General features: G+C 45.9%; 1 protein-coding gene across 1 annotated transcript in view; it reads left to right on the forward strand.

Annotated features, from left to right (window-relative positions):
- The window catches only part of LOC111233339 (cytochrome P450 26B1), a 35,742-nt gene that overhangs the window by 2,473 nt on the left and 15,980 nt on the right, over positions 1-17,289 (forward strand). The window contains exon 2 of the mRNA XM_022761132.1: positions 15,748-15,972. Coding sequence (XP_022616853.1) covers positions 15,748-15,972 — 225 coding nt within the window. The remainder of the gene's footprint in view (positions 1-15,747; positions 15,973-17,289) is intronic.

A 17,289-nucleotide genomic window follows, 5' to 3' on the forward strand; every position in this document is an offset into this window, starting at 1 on the left:
GGGAATTGATCTTCTATCGAGGAGACTGGCTGAAGGAGGGAGGAGAGGGAGCTGCTGCATGTGGTTTCAGGCACTATACTTCAGCGTTCATATGTTCAGAGCAGCGGAGAGAGAGAGAGAGAGAAATGTGTGTGTGTGTGTGTGTGTGTGTGTGTGTGTGACAAGGACTTTTTCTCAGCTGAGAGGAGAGAGTGTCAGGCTCCTGGTTTGACCCCACCGGGCTGCACGCAAGCCCCCGCCGCTGAGCGGAGGCTGTCAGCGCGAACTGATGGTTCCCGAGAGAGAGGATTGAGGGGTGTTGGTGGAGGGAGGGAGAGAGAGAGAGAGAGAGAGAGAGAGAGGGAGAAGCAAGAAAAGGGAGGGGGGGGTGGGGGTGGGGGGCGTAAAGCAGGGGCTTGACGAGCAGAAGGCACGTTGGCCGCGTGCGGGGCTTGAACTTGCGGTGCTCCTCTCCTTACATCTGACACGAGCGAGACGCGTTCCGGGAATGCAACCGAGGACCCACGGCCAAGTTTATGGTGGGGGGGGGTGGGTGTGGTGGCGGGGGGGGGGGGGGTGTCAGTCAGACAGAGGAATAAAAGGCTGTGCATGTCTATACTTATGAGGACCAAATGTCCACACAAGTGCACTCAAATCTGGGGGAGTGGATCCTTCCAGTTCTTTGAGCAGAGAGACCGGGACGAGGAGGTCTTGACCCGATCTTAAAGACTCCGTCAGGAAGTGAATGCCTCATGAAAAACTGTTGTATGAGACAGAAATGGAGACAGACAGGAGATGCAAGGGGGCCGCAGCCTAATCATCATCTGCGCTGTGGGAAAGTGAGGCAGACAGAGATGGAGATTTGAGGGGGGGGAGGGGGGGGGGGACCCTTCCTGCCCAGATGCTGTTTTATGTCTCAGCTACTGGTCATGCTGCTTGATTTGCTCACGGGGACGACATGTCAGACGAGCTCGTCGTCTCTCTGAGGAAAGTTGGGAAAGAGAGACGGATGAACGCGCCAAGCGAACACAGCATTCGATTAAGTTGAAGAAATTAAGAAATTAAGAGACAGATGTTGGGTTTTTCAGACCGGAGTGGTCTTGATTAAGAGTCAGAGCAAAGGAACGCAGCCACATGCAACACAAACAATACATGTTCCTGGTATTTCCCTTTAAAGGGACCAAGCAAACAATGTGACTGTCCTCTCCACAAAACAGCAGCGTCGATCCGGCGAGATACATCAGATGTTTACACTCGGTGGCAAAGCAGTAGGTCGACCTTACACGTTGTTGTTTCTCCATTTTCTGATCAACGTTGGCTCCTTTAACTGCGACGGCCATCTTTCTCTAACGTTACAGCATTTTTACTTGCCTAAACTTTTTTTTATTTTTTTTTTTAAAAGAAACTGATGTTATGTCATCGTCTCACCAGTGGGGGGCGCCAGCTCAGCAAAAACGCTCACAACCTATTTTGTCATTTGAGCTTGACGGCTTATTGATCGTTCAGTTTGATGATATATGAAGTTTTCTCTTGGTTTGTTTGTTTGTGTATTTAACACTTCAACCTGCGATGACTTGATTGTTTTCGGCCACATGGGGGCAGCAGAAACAAGCTGTGAACACATCATCATCATCACTTCATCGTTACGTTTTAAATTTACAACTCTCTAGCAAACGGTTTCTTATTTACGCATCTTTCATCTAGAGAACAGTCCCTCTCTTTTAGCTCAGTTTTCGGTCTCCACCAACACCTGAGGGACACATCTGGCTCTTTAGCTGCTAAATGCTCTGCTGTGTTCACCAGCTGGTCGCTAACAGTGTTTGTTACAGCTGTTCGGTTGCCGAGCAGGTGGTGCACAGTGGGTTTCTGCTGCGGCTGAAAACAATGCTACGATAAAAGTGTGAATCAAAACAGGTCTGGCAGCTAAACGGTGACCTATAAAGCTGCATGAATCTGATGTGATGATATGATCACTCTCTGTAGGTTAATCACGACGAGCAGCCATTTATATTTTATTATAAATCTATGGAGACTTGTGGGAGTGTGTGTGTGTGTGTGAACGAGGGGCAGTTGAAGTAAGATGAAGTAATATGTCCTGAGGCGACTGCCAATTTTTCTGGATGCATCTTATTTTGTTATTTTCTTTACTCACATTTTCTTTTGTCCTTTCACCCTCCTTCTCCCCCAACCTCCCCCTCCCCCCGACATCTCCTCCAGATTTACCTACATAAACACACTTTGGGTCTAAATGTGTGTATAAATATACATACAGTATATTTTTACCTCAACACACACAGCAGCGGCGGCCGAGCCACATTTTTGTGACGGATCCATTTTAAAGCGATCTGCTGGTTAGAAATAGTTTTATGGTCACTCTGCCAAAGACCTGTCTGCTCCCATTAGGAGCTGAGGCTTTCAGAGGGGACGGTGCCAAGCAGGAGCGCTACCGAGCAGGAACACACACACACACACACACACACACACACACACACACACTCGTGCATGGAGTCAGTAACTACACGGTGCAGATTTTTGTGTACACACACATAATCGCACACCACTAGGTATCCATGCATACTTTATGCAGCTACACACATGCTTTCCATACAGGTGCACACACACACACACACACAGACACACACACACATGTGAACACAATATGGCTGCACACATGCACATGATTATATGTACAGGTGTGGTGGCATTAAAATCCAAGTGAATTTATACAGTTTTCATTTTAATTACCAGAATGTTCTCATGGCTCTGTCCTGTGAAATGTTTTTAATGAAGTATAACAGATAAAAAGGGACGGGCCGAATTAGAAAAAAGTCTCTTTGAGATACTGTATAACTGCAAAATCGTCATCCACCAGTTTGTTTATATTTTGTGTTCTAGCGTTTTTAGGGTTAATTCACGTGTAAACTGAAGGTTATGATATTTAAAACTGCTCTCATTTGCAATATCTGCCGTCGTTCCGACACACAATTTAAAATGGCATCAATTATTTCCGATATTTCCTGTACGTAGAAACACGTTTGCTAGGAAAAATAATAGTAATATGTAGATTTTCACGTCAAATACTCAGTACACTGAGGTAGCGTGAGAGGACTTCTGGGTAATGAACCCTGTCACCTTTTGAACGTTAAAAAACCCCCTGCGGCCACTCGGGGTCGCCAAAGTGCAGCGTTCACAGACGCGAATAAATTTAATAGTTGAGTCAATTTTAAAAGTTTTGAAACAGTGCACGCGTTACTTATATTGTGTTCTAGGAATTCTGGGAATTGAAGTTCTTCAGACTTCCACTCATCCGTCAGTCGAGTTTCCCCGTTAGACAGAATCAGTCTCAGACGTCCACTGATGCTGCTCCTGATCTACCGGGGAAACTTATCTGCTCCTCTGGATACAGTTTCTTCTCAGACAGACAGAGACACACACACACACACACACACACACACACACTACACGTATACACACAAATACACACACACATGCAGTGCAGACAGGCTGAACTGAATCTGGGTCAGACCAGAGGAAATGAAGACATGGCACCGAGACTCAAGACTGTAACAGAGACTTGCGTGTGTGTGTGTGTGTTTTGTGTGATTTAAGTTTGGCACACACACACACACACACACACACACACACTGATGTCTATGCAGAGTGTGGGAGTGTTATCAGTGATCGTTTGTTGCTTTTATAATTAGTCAAATTTAGCTTTTAGCAGTTTGACAAACTTTAGCGTCCGCTCACACACACATGCATGCATACTGTACACACACACACACACACACACACACACACACACACACTAATGCGTTGTCCTTCTGTCTGCCAGCCTGTCTTCTTGTCTCTGTCTGTTTTGCAGTGATGAAGTGCAAATGATGGTGGGCAGAGTAATAACAGTCCTGCAGCCCAAACACTCCCTCATCACACACAGTGATGACAGCTCTCTCTCTCTCTCTCCCCCTCTCTCTCCCTCTCCCTCCCTCCGTCCTCTTCCTCTACACCTGTCCTGCTGTCTCCTGCTTTTTCTGGTAGCACATTTACAGACTGAAATACTCAGACAGTAATGGACTGACCTCAGGTAATTATTTCTACTCTAAAGTGAATTCGTCCTTTAATCACTCCTCTGTCCCACGGTGCCTTCAAGTGCAGTCGTATTTATGAGACGCGTTCATAACTTTGTGTTCTTAGGACTTAAACCATCTAAATTCCAGCCATTTGGTGTGCCTTACTTTTCAAATTAAAATGATGATGTTACACGTACCATCTGACGGCAGCTTTCTTTGATCGCTATGCACATTGTTTATGGCGTTAACTTGTCGGATTGTCCTTTAATGTTTTGCTAAAGCTGGGAAAAAAAAAAAAACCCACAAGATTTTTACATCTTACAATAAACAGTGAGAAACAAGTCGTTTCCGTTCCCATTTGTGTCTTTAACCAACTCAAACTGCGTAATCAACGGCACATTGGAACATTTTGCAAACTCAAATGTAAATTTGTATCTTAAGACGAACACAGACTCTCCAAGATCTTAAAAAGCCTCTCGTCGTGACCAAACTGTGGTTAAAATCCCTCCTTAAGCCGCGCGGTGTTTCCTTCAGATTGAAGACAGCCGAGCGTCTGGGAGAGCCTGTAGTTTACGGCACATGTGGGACCTTTGTTTTTTAGGCGGATTGTGCCTTTAACCAGCTCAGACAGAGCAGGGATTGTGAAGCCTGGTGGCTTCATCTATAGTAGGTTCCATTACTGTGGTCCAGCCCGCTGTGTGCTGCATAGCTGCGGTTACACAGTCCTGACACACACACACACACACACACTAAATGGAAAGACTTTGAGTATACGCACACAAAGACATATAACATGCAGCAGACGCACGTATACAGAGTATGTAGATGTAGCGTGCACACAGCTAGACTCACGGTCCAGCCGTCACACGTGCACAGAAGTGTGTGTGTGTGAGCTCAGATGGATCATATTACAATGCTGATTGATTAACTCTTTCTTTTTCTTCCTTCCTTCCTTTCTTCCTCTCGAGCGGCAGGGAACTGGCAAGTGTGTGTTTTAGTTTTTTTTGCTGGGTGAGAGATACATAGTTCATTGAGCGGGCACAAGGGGCAGCCCTTTATATGTGTGTGGTGTAACAGTGTTAACATTCAAGGCAGGACCCTTGAACCTCCGAGGACTCTTCTTCTCACACCCCGCGAAACCTTTTATTTTCAAGCTTCCCTCCATCTTTTCTGTCTATTTTGTCTAATTTATTGACGGAGAATCAAGAGCTTGGCAGCGTTTCTCAGATTCTTGTTCGTAAAATTAGACGATTTTACCTTTTTAAAGTTCTGCTTCTAATGTTCCCTCACTGCATTCTGTCGGCCTATTTTATCTCTTCTTTTCCTCTCTTCCGTCGACCCGTCCTAACTTTCTAGATTTAAATTTCTTTCTCACATTGTCCCGCGTCTGTTCTTTTTCCTCTTTCACCCTCCCCCTTCCCTTCCCCTTCCCTTCTATCGCTTTATTTTTTCAAATTTCGTCCTCTCAGAAATATTTAATATTAAATTTAGTCGCTACGACCGAAGCTGCATCGCAAAAACATCCAGCGACAAGAATACGTGAATCAGAAAATATATTTTTTGGGTTAAAGCGTCACTCTAGACTAATCTTTTCACTCTCTCCTTCTTCTTATTTTCCACTCTTCTCCATCCATCCATCCATCCCTGCCTTCCTCCTCCTCCTCCTCCTCCTCCTCTTGTTCGGATTAGCAGGAGGTGCTGGCAGCGGTCTCCCTTGCCCCTTCTTTCACCCCGAGAACACGCTGCTCCCTCGTCCAGCACTCTTGTCCTGGGCCGAGTATAGAGCCCAATGTTAAGCTCCCCCTCTGTCAATGAGTGTGAGTATGTGTGTGTGAAACAGAGGTCGCGTTTTTTACTGGGTATAAACTGGGTTGTGTTTGTGTCGACGCTCAAGTACTTAAGGCTAGTGTCATATGCTTTACTTTCTTTACTGTCAACACAATACGACGAAGACCGAAACCACCTTTACCAGACTTCACCAAGTCGCTTTGTCGTTTGCGGCGCTCGACCGAAATCTGTTTGTTCCTACTGAAGAAGAAAATCACAAATATATTGTTTCATTTTTAAAAAAACGTGTTTTCATCACTTTGTTTTTGTTTGTTTTGTAATAATTTAGATGAGATGTATCGGCCCTCGCAGAACGTCGCCACAGCTCTGCATGTTCTCGTCCAGTCCCACACTGTGTGTCTGTAGCTGACGTACGAGTGTGTGTGTGTGTGTGTGTGTGTGTGTGTGTGTGTGTGTGTGTCAGCGTATTAGCTGGGGTCCCGGGGTGAGTGCTTAGAGAGTTTTGAACAACCATAATCTCCCTTTCTATAATGTCCCCGGGTCAGGGGCCAGCCCTCTCTCTCCCTCTCTCTCCTGCTCTCCCTCTCTCTCTCTCTCTCTCTCTCTCTCTCTCTCTCTATTCTCCTTGTTTTTTGGCTGAACTATCCGTAGCCCTTTTTCCTTAATCCGTCCTTTTTTTTTTTCAAACCAGCACCCTTCCCATCTCTCCGCCTCCTCCGCCACGCTCTGCGCTCGCTTTCTCTCGCTCCGTTTCTGGCGCCTCCGCCTTTCACACTTTCTCTTTTCTCGTTCCCTCCGTTTCACTCTTCGTCTCTCTCTTCCTCCTCTTCTTCCTCTTTCCCTCTTTACTTCCTTCCTTCCTCCCCCCCCCTCCCCCCTCCTCTCGCCTTTTACTCTTGTTCCTTCTCTTTCTCCTGCCCTCTCTGTCTCTCTGATGTGGTGGCGTGACCGCAAAGGGACGGGGTCCATTGTCAAGTCGAGGACCTATCGCACCATTCAAACACACAATCTCACACACACACACACACATAAAGACTCACACACTGGTTCCTTGGTATCTCTGGCACTGGCTGAATGATTGACAGCTGAAAAGAAAGAAGGAATTCCCTCACAGCCTTTGACCTCGTTTCCTCTCTCTCGTTCTTCTCGGCTGATGCTGTTGCTGCTTTTTCATTTTTAACCTTTACTTTATTTCCTCGAGATTCAACTTTCTGACAAACTTTGGCACATTTTTTTTTTTCTTTCTGCACCGTATTTCCCCTCAAAAATAATCGTCTGTCAGTCATTTCAGATTTCGTTTCTTTTTCATCATGCAGATCTTCTTCTGTTCAAGCTTTTCTTTTTAAATGACCACGACATTCCTAGTTTTGATCATCGTTGCTGTTACTTTTCATGACGTTTGACCCACCTGCTCCCTCACGGACGCCGACAAAAGAACAACCTCGCGTCGCCCTCACTCACTGCGGCTGCACACGCACCATCCACCACCTGCAATGACAGAAAATAACCAGTCAGTGATTTGCATCTCTCCTCTTCCATTTCTTAAGTCTGAATCAATAAATGACTTGATAAAAAAAAAGCGTGTAAAAAGTGTAAACAGAGCTGAAGCGATAGTGACCCACAGACGTTAAAAAGAAAAAACAGTGACTCAGTGCAAGACGATCTGCAATGCAGCTTGAAGTCACAGGTAATTTTGAATGTTTAGCTTTTGTTTGATTCCCAATTTTAACCTTTTTGAGAAATTCATATAAGGCTCATGTTGCTTTTCTAAACAGAAAGAGTCGCCCCGTCTCTGAACCCTCTGCAAAGCATCTGATGTTATCATCAGTGATTGCTTTAAAGCTGTGAAGATAAGACCCGGGTCGGACGAACCTTGTAATTTTCCTTTAGTCTGGATGACCTTTACATCACTGCAAATTAATACAAAGCAAGAATTTAAAGGAAACTTTCAAGTGGCTTGTTAATTCATTTTTATACTGTACCACAGACGAACTGCTTGAAATCCACAACAACATCATACAACATCCAGTTGTCGTGCACATGCGTTAATCTGTGGATGTATATGTGAAAGAATCTGGTGTATATTAGGTTAAATTAAGGTCTAGGTGTCAGCAGTAATTGTAAGTGCATCCCTCTGAAGACAAAGAACTTCCTCTGGTGGACGACAAAACATTTGAGGAAGTTTAGCAGCGAACTTCAGCCACACTTCCTGTAAAAATCCTTCTTTAAATTTCAAATTTTTCATCCTAATATTATCACTTACTGTATCCTCTGTCTTGTTTTTGCTCTTTAATTGCCAAGTAGCAGCAGGACACATACGTCTGACCCAGTGAATTACTTGTCTTTGCTGTGTTCATAGGCGCTGTCAGTCATTTCCTGCTACTGTTTTCCCAGCAGCCTTTGTTTCCCACTGAACATCGCCCTAATATTTCTGTTCAAAAACTGCTCTATATGTTCACTGTCTCTCCCTCCACACACACACACACACTCTCGCTGTCCCCTCAGCTAGCCGATGTGTGTGTGTGTGTGTGTGTGTGTGTGTGTGCCGGTTGAGCCACGGCATTGATCTGAGTAAACATAATTAGCTGTGTTTTTTTGTCTTGCCCTAATAAAAGAGTCATTTGTTGGACATTTCCACTGCGCTACAAAGAGGACATTTATAAGCCCGGGCCCAGGTTCGCCCCCAGGCCAACCCCAACAGAACAGACGGGGGTATTTTTAGCACGGTCGACGCACTAGCTAGCCCTGCACGGACAGTGTGTGTGTGTGTGTGTGTGTGTGTGTGTCAGGGGAGTGTGTGTTTGTAGAAAAAGAGTGAGACAGGGAGATTGTATAAGATTTTTTGCGATTGTGTTGGTGTGTGTGAGAAATTTTAAGTGTGGGAATGTGTAAGTGAAAGATTGTGTGTGTGTGTGTGTGTGTGTGTGTTTGTAGAAAAAGAGGGAGACAGGGAGATTGTATAAGATTTTTTGCGATTGTGTTGGTGTGTGTGAGAAATTTTAAGTGTGGGAATGTGTAAGTGAAAGATTGTGTGTGTGTGTGTGTGTGTGTGTGTGTGTGTGAGAAAATGTTTGGATGGCGTGTGTGGAAAATCCTCACAGAACCCCCTCCCCCTCCCTCACCTCTCTCTCTCTCTCTCTCGCCCCTTTATTGAGGTTCTTGTAAAATATCTGATAAATCTCTGTTCAAAAAATATAAAAGGGACTCTGTAGAAGCTGGTTACAAGTACGGCCCTGTCCCGACGGCAGACACACACACACACACCAAGTTAAAAGCACTATACATTAGGGACATTTGTTATTAAACCCTATTCCTCAGTTGTATCTACACAACCTTTAACCCTGAGACGACCTCAGCTCTGCCTTTATTCCAAGCTTACACTTTAACCACAGCTCTGATCCTACAGTAAATCTAAATCTGTGCAGTATTTTACACCTAATAACGCCTCGGGGTCCAGTTTGTAGCTGCGTTCGCTGCTCTCAACCTGCCGATGTCACTTTTATCTTTAGCTTAAAAAGAGAACGGGGAGCGACGGACGGAAAGTGGTAGAAAAACCAGTCGGAGCAAAGTCAGATTTTTTTTCCCCTCGCGACAGAAGACGTCAAAGCAGAATAAAAAGTGAGGAAGCGTGAAGCTGCTAACTTTGTTGAAAGGAGAAGAGATTCAGTGGTTAAAAAAAAAATAAAATAAGATTTGCATCCCGAGGCCGTGAATTCCCCCGGTTCAGATCTGGCTTGGGGCTTTTGTTGCACGTCAACACCCCGGCGTGTTAAAAAATAAAAAAGTTTAATAGAGAAAAAGTCCAAGCTGCTGATTCTCCCAGTGAACCAGTGAATGTGAAACTACGCATGTTTGCTTTGTGGATTTGAAAAAATGTCATGAAGTTGATGTCACTTTTTTTTTTTAAAGAGAGCAGTAATTTTTTTTCATTATAATATAATTTCACAAATCTAGAAAAAAATGTATTAGGTTTTTGATCACGGTAAATCTGACGAACTTTTTTGCACTGAACCCAAATGAAAGTCAAGCTAAGTGACATTAGTGTTTTGATTGGCTGTTTTAATGAAAACAACACGATGAGGCACCGAAAGTCGCGACGCTTGAACTGCAACGAGAGAAATTCAGCTTCATAACGAAGGGAGGGCGGAAGAGTCGAACACCGGCTTTAGGATTCACAGCGAACTGCACCACCTGCACAAAGTTCACATGAGCGAACAGAGCGAGTCCTTCCCTGTGTGCTCCCATTCCTGGCTGCAGTGCAGTGGTGTCACCCTTCGACACACACACACACACACACACACACACATCATGTTTTGTGCCTCCACCGCCAGCTTGTACTTCTCTCAGTTGCTAGGTAACATATCCACAAGACAAAAAAAAAAAAAGAAGCTTTAAAACTTTATGCCCGCCATCATTAAGAGAAACCTCTTTATGGTTTTCAGCTCACATCAGAGTTTGTTGCCTGTGACCTCGGCGGTAAAATCAGCCGTAATGTTGTGGTAGCAATTTTGGTTTTTGGTTTTTTTTTTTTTCTTCATGAAACTAACTGTGTTTACAGTGAAGGCTCCTTCGCTTCACTGAGGTTTTGGGGGTGGGGTGGCGGGGGTGTGTGTGTGTGTGTTTCAGCCTGCGCAATCAGTGTGAAGCTGTGACGCCTGCGTCTCCGCGGCGACATTTGTGACTCCTTGTATGTGTGTGTGTGTGTGTGTGTGCTGCGATCCCGTATGCGGTTATGTACGTGTTCTCCTGCAAGAGAAGTGTGGCGTCATTACATCACAACTTTTCCATGCTTGCTCTCTCTCTGTGTGTGTGTGTGTGTGTGTGAGAGTGTGTGTGTGTTATGCCAGGTTTTGGGGGTGGGGGGGGGTGTACACTTCTCACCTTTTAAGCTAAATGTCATCCAGACCACACCCCTGGCACACACGCACAAACACACACACACACACTGTATTTTAGTGTAACTTTTTTGTTTTAGGCACAATTTTTTTTCCGTTTTCTTGCAGGGAATATGACAAATGAAAGCCCTCAGTATCCCGCCAAAATGAGTGTGTGTGTGTGTGTGTGTGTGTGTGTGAGAAAGAAAATAGAGAGAAATGGAAAGAGAAAATGTATGAAGAGATACACACATAATGCACATAGCTGCACACACACACACACACACACCAAAGAAAGTACACAATCGACCCAATCTGATGCTGTATCTTGGAGTGTGAAAGGGAGCCTTGTCTGGCTGCCTGAGGAACTCCCTGCTAATGTGTGTGTGTGTGTGTGTGTGTGAGAGCAGGCCTGCCAGGCAGACATACTAAACCACTCTACATCCATGTGGCAGCAAAATGTAGCTTGGAAAACAACCCCACTCTAACACACACACACACACACACACACACACACACACACACACACACCCCGAGGGCTCCAGAGGCCAGCCGGCGACCTGGTGTGTGTGTGTTAATGTGTGTGTGTGAGTGTGTGCATGCCACAGTAAAAAGAGGAAGTGTACAGGAGCTGTGAAAACAGTTCAGGTCAACAGTTTGTACCCAGACAGACCAACAGAGAGAGAAAAAGAAACTGAAATCAGTGCGAACTGCTCACACTTAAGGCCTCTTTCCAGTAACTAGACCGAAATATGATGATAGAAAATGTTTCAGCGATCTAACATTATCCCCTGGAAAGGACATCTGCTTCCTAGAGGCGTCTTAACATGGACCACAATGCAATGCAGCTATTAGACAGGATGTGATTTGTGCAACATTTTTTTTTTTTTATAGAAACACTTAAAAAGAAAATCTACAGCGCGGATGAAATAATGTCAACACCTCATGAAAAGGTCTTAAGCAGCTTAAGCGCAATTACAAAACACAAGCTACAGAAGGTGGGGCGCGTCGGGCCCGAATGCTAATTAGCAGCATTTTTCATCTATAAAAGCAGTCTGGCAATCATAGTTTTCAAAGCAACATGAAACAACTAACAGAGCTGCAGAGAGGCCGAGGCATCTGTGCTCAATTTAGGTCAAGTTCACACAGAGAAATGTTAAGATGTGAGGTTTGTCGCAACGGAGGGGAGGAAGAGATGAGCTGCAACCGCCGGGAACGAGACGAGGAAGCTAGAAACGAGACTGCAGAGTTTTTGGTTTCTTGGACCTCTTTTTCAAATAATTTCCCTGAAGGAATTAATCTTTGTGTGAATAAAGCCTCAAAATACCAAACATGGCGAACATCATAATCATCATCATCATCATCAGCGAAGGGGAAGGGCTACGATCGGTGGAAACTGACCAACATGGCGACCAAGAACAATGACACACAGCTGTGGATTACGGTCAATGCTAACAATATTTTACATCCAATGTAAAGCTGCGACTCTCTACGAACGCCCGTGACAACGACGGTTAATCAAGGGTTAGAGAAAGGTCGTGGTTATGTGGTGAAGGCACAGTTACGGCTAAGAGACTAAAACGTTAGGTTGAGCACAGGGAGAGATCGTGGTTACGGGTCAATTAAAGGTTAATTGCAGGTCAGTGACAGGAAGTCAGACTTGCTCGAACAGCCGCCTCGAACCTCCACTCCCTTATTTTCCGCCTCGCCACATAAAGGGAACACGGCTTCCTGTGATGCACGTTGTAGGCCCCTGCACATGGAGACCAGTTTTACTTGTCGTTTGCGGGTAAAACATGAGCCGTTTACCAGGCGGGCGGGGAGGGGGTCAAACAGAAGACTACAAGTCGGCGTTCGTCGGCCTCTGCAGATGCGATTTTGACCATTATTAGATGAAGAAGAAGCAGCTAACTTTCCTGTTATCACTGGGAGAACGACGTGATAATATAAGGAAACACTAAATCCACAGTTTCTGGTTGATATTCCGTCCTCGCAGTGAATGAGCAGGTAGTCAGTTAAATACTTTGTTTGAACACTTCCTTCATTTTAACTGTTCTTGGCAACTGAAGCAACTTTCTTTTTTTTTTATTTGATTTGATTGTGATAAATGTATCAAGGCTTCACTGCAGGACTCGAAATTACACCGTAAACCAGAAGCACTGTGAACATAAACTGGTGGAGATGAAGTTGTGTTTCTGCACACACACACACACACACACACACACACACACGCACTCGAACAGAAAGCACCACCGCTGCGAGAGAGGTGTGTCTCCAACAGGAAACAAACTACCTGCTAAAATTAGCTGCTGAAAGAACTCCACATTCACACACACACACACAAACTGTACATAACTGAACACAGACATAAAATTATGATTCATACACCCTCACACACACACACACACACACACACACACACACACAAACACACACACACACAGTCAGAATAAAAGGAGACAGAAAGAGAAACGTTTGCTCTCTCGTACACGCGAGATCAAGAGACACTGAGAGAAACTTAATCTCTCTCTCTTGTATAAATGTCAAACCAAACTTTTTTTACAGCACCTCATAGTCCTGCTTCTTTGGCCCGTGTGTTTACATATGTTACCCGTGGGTGAGGATATATATATGTGTGTGTGTGTGTGTGTGTGTGTGTGTGTGTGTCTCACAGTCGTACATATCTCTTTCCCCAGGAGTAAACTGGGGTCAAACCAGTTAGTGTTGTCACGGCAATTTGCAGTTTAGGCCTCTGCGTGTTTGTTTGCTTTGCACATTTTTTTTGGGGGTGAAGTTTATGAATTTGTGTGTGTGTGTGTGTGTGTGTGTGTGTGTGTGTGTGTGTGTGTGTGTGTGTGTGTGTGTGAACATGCATGACCACATTTATGCAATTGAGTGTCTTTATGCGTACATGCATGTGTGCTTTTACTGTATGTGTGTGTGTTTGGTTGTGAATGATGCGTTTGTCTGCGAGACTTGGTGTGTATTCACTATGTGTGTGTGTGTGTGTGTGTGTGTGTAACACAGTAAGCTGCCCTCCGGCTGATATATATTCTTTTCACTCAAACAGCCCATTTACAGTTCTGGGGTCGGCTCCCTCTCGCTCTGCCATGACCCGGACCGTTTAGAGGTCAGCGTCAAAGCTGAACTCAGGTCAGCTCGCTAACTGACTCCAGCTCCGGTCCTCTGGGGGTTTACTGACAGCCGCGCTGCTCAAACTGTGGGGCGGGGGCCCGAAATGGGCTGTGCGGCCTCTTCTGGTGGGTCCCAGTGTGAAAAAAGGAACAAAGATGTAATCTGAATCCTCAGCGGCAAGAAAGTCTGAAGCGTTATAAGACTTTTTTTTTTTTTTTTTAGCATCTTTTCCTCTCAGTGCTCGTTACTGTTCTGCTCCTGCTCATGTTAATCACCCTTTTGTCTTTCTTCTTCTTACCTCCTAAAATATAAAAATAGGTGGTGCCACAATTATGACAGAAGTGATAGTTACAACTCGTATTAAATTTATGAACGGTTAATTTCAGAAAGGTCCTGGAAGAGCCCAGTTGTTCCTAATCTGAGGCTTGGGACCCCTAAAGTGGTATTTTCATTTGCAGGGGTCACAGGTGCTAAAAAAGGTCGGGAACTTCTGAGGCGGAGGAAGGATTAAAGCATCTCTCATGTGTATTTGCGTCCAGTAAATGTGTTAGTAGTTGATTTACATCAAAGTTGTTGAAGTAGAAGAACAATATTTGGAGTGGCAGTAGCTGGGGAAAAAAAGGATGAGCGGAGGCTGAGACTGATCAAACCCACCAGGAGCCACATCAGGATCTTCTTTCATTCCTTCGCTCTGGATGAGAAATCTCATTTACTGTTCTCGAAGCCTGAGCTGAAAATGTTTGGAGAACCTTTAACCTCAACTGTTCTGGGGGTAGATGTTAGAGCTGAGCTCCCTGAAGGCATCGCGTCCTGAAGGCAACTTAAATCAGATTTCATTGAATTAACCTGATGTATATGTGGCTCCTTAAACATCTGCAGTCCGCTATTCCTTCAGCGTAGAAGTTTACTTTTTCTCCGAGAGCTCCAGATGATTGAAACATCAGTAACTTTTTGCATGTGGAGGGGTGGATTCAGGAGAGAGGAGGCGGCGGCGGCGGCGGCGGCGGGGGGGGGGATGCGGTACGGGAATGGACTCACCAGAAATGGTCTGTTTGGGCCCCAAACCACAGAGAGAGAAAAAAAAATACGTACTCAGAGCTTTTAGGTTTGAAGATCAAAGCTGGAGTGAAGGTCAGATCCTAAAGGCTTAAATTAATGGCGAGCATAAAAAATCAGTCGTAAGAAATCGCCGTGGAGCTTAAACTATCTGACTGGTGGAAGCAGCGTCGGAGGGTTCAGGCAGTTTTCTGCTTGGTTAGCAAAACCACCGTCATGCGGCTGCTTGTAGGAATATCAGATTCGTTGAGGATGAAGAGGAGAATGATGAATTCACCTCAGCTAGTGGTATTTAAGTGTTTGGGATGAAGTTTCTGCCGTGTCCGTTTTTTTGTTTTCTTAAAGTCAATCTGAGCAAAGACAAAACAGTCAGTGAGGGGCGGGTGGGTGGGGTATGGGTTGGGTCGGGGGGGGTGGGGATCTCCATCCACCGAAGGGACAGGAAAAGCGTTTCTAAAACAGGGTGGAGTGTTTGGGGATTTCCTCGAAACAATGTCTCCTCACACCTTCTGTACGTCTCTGCCGGTGAAGGGAAATTCCACTGTTCGGCCAAACTCTCATCATCATTGTCGACTCTCTCTCTCTCTCTCTCTCTCTCTCCACCCAAGCATCCTCTCAAAAACCAGCCCTTGTATGTATGAGAGATTTATGCCAATATTAGTTGATGTTTGACGGGTTAAAAGTGAGGTGTGGATTCAGAAATCACTGATATCGATTATTATCCACAACCTCTCAGGGACGGTTATTTATTAATAATGGAAAAGATCTTAAGACGAGTTACTGAACTCATATTTAAAACCTGTCGAGCTCTGAGACTGATCCACAACGTCTCCTTCTCTGTCCAGGGTTCGGGCTTCCACGCGTCGCGGAGACAGAAATACGGCAACGTGTTCAAGACTCATCTCCTGGGTCGCCCGCTGATCCGAGTGACGGGCGCCGAGAACGTCCGCAAGGTGCTGATGGGCGAACACACGCTGGTGACGGTGGACTGGCCTCAGAGCACCTCCACGCTGCTGGGACCCAACTCGCTCGCCAACAGCATCGGAGACATCCACCGCAAGAGGAGGAAGGTGAGTACTCGCGCCGACACACACACACACACACACACACGTTGTAGACGTTTGGTGATCGTGTCGGCATCACGTTTGAGGGTCGATTAAGGTCAAAGGTGACAAACACACAGGGCGGCAAGTGCAGGGGGACACAGTCAGAGAGGTGGGACACACACACACACACACACACACACAGAAAGAGAGAGAGAGAGAGTATCAGTGTAAAACTATCCCGCTCTCTCGCTCTTATCAGCAGCGTTCTGGCTACTGAAGCGTGAGAACAAGCCCCCCCCCCCCCCCCCCCCCCCCCCCCCCCCCCCCCCCCCCCCCCCCCCACCCCCCAATCACTCCATCCTCTCCTCCACTCATCTACGTAGAGAGAGAGAGAGAGAGAGAGAGATTCCTGTCAATACCGCCCACCTTTGATTACCCATTTTTTTCGTATCTTCTCTGCTTAATTTCTGTGATTCCTCCCTCACTCTGTCCATTTTCTCTCTCTCACTCTCTCTCTCTCTCTCTCTTTTCCACCTTCTTTCTCTCCCTCTCTCCTCCATCCTCTTGCTTCTTCTCTTTCTCTCTCTCTCTTTTCTGTGCCAGGACCATTTCAGGTAATCAGCCACTTACCTCTCCCTCCTATTATCCCCTTATCCCCGGGGCACATACCTTCCTCTCTTTCTCTCTCTGTCTCACACACACACACACACACACACACACACACACACTTGATGCACACAAAGTCAATGATATAAACACACACACACACACAGGACCAGAATGAGGAGAACAAGAAGCAGAGCACTTCCGGTAAACCTCTCTCTCTCTCGATCCACCGTGGAAGGTGGTGGTGGTGGTGGTGGGGGGGTATTTCTGGGGGTGGGGTCAGGTTTCGTTGCCCCGGTGCCCAGGGATGGCGAGGGGTTGGCTGGGTCTAATCTGGGCTCTGATCCCCTCTCCTCTCCCTGGAGACCCCCGCACTAACCTCATGTAATGACCCCTGATTAGGAAGGCTGCCTCCGACACAACACAAAGAGGGGCTTTCTGTGGGGGCCCGACACACACACACACACACACACACACAAACACACACACACACACACACACATATATATAACAGTACACCAAAGCATATGTGCACACACACATCTGAACATTCCCCGCTTTAAACCAGACACAAACAGACCGACAGACACACGGTCAGTGGAGCTGCCTGCAGTAGTAGCAGTAGGATGAAGACACACTGCTGAAGTGCCTTTGAGCAAAACAAGCCACCTCCTACCTGCTGCCATTCTCTCCACAACCTCTAACCTCCCAAAGAAGGGGGGGGGGGGGGGGGGG

This window comes from Seriola dumerili, unplaced genomic scaffold, assembly GCF_002260705.1.
Source record: "Seriola dumerili isolate Sdu_G_001 unplaced genomic scaffold, Sdu_1.0 BDQW01000388.1, whole genome shotgun sequence".
Taxonomy (NCBI): Eukaryota; Metazoa; Chordata; class Actinopteri; order Carangiformes; family Carangidae; genus Seriola; species Seriola dumerili.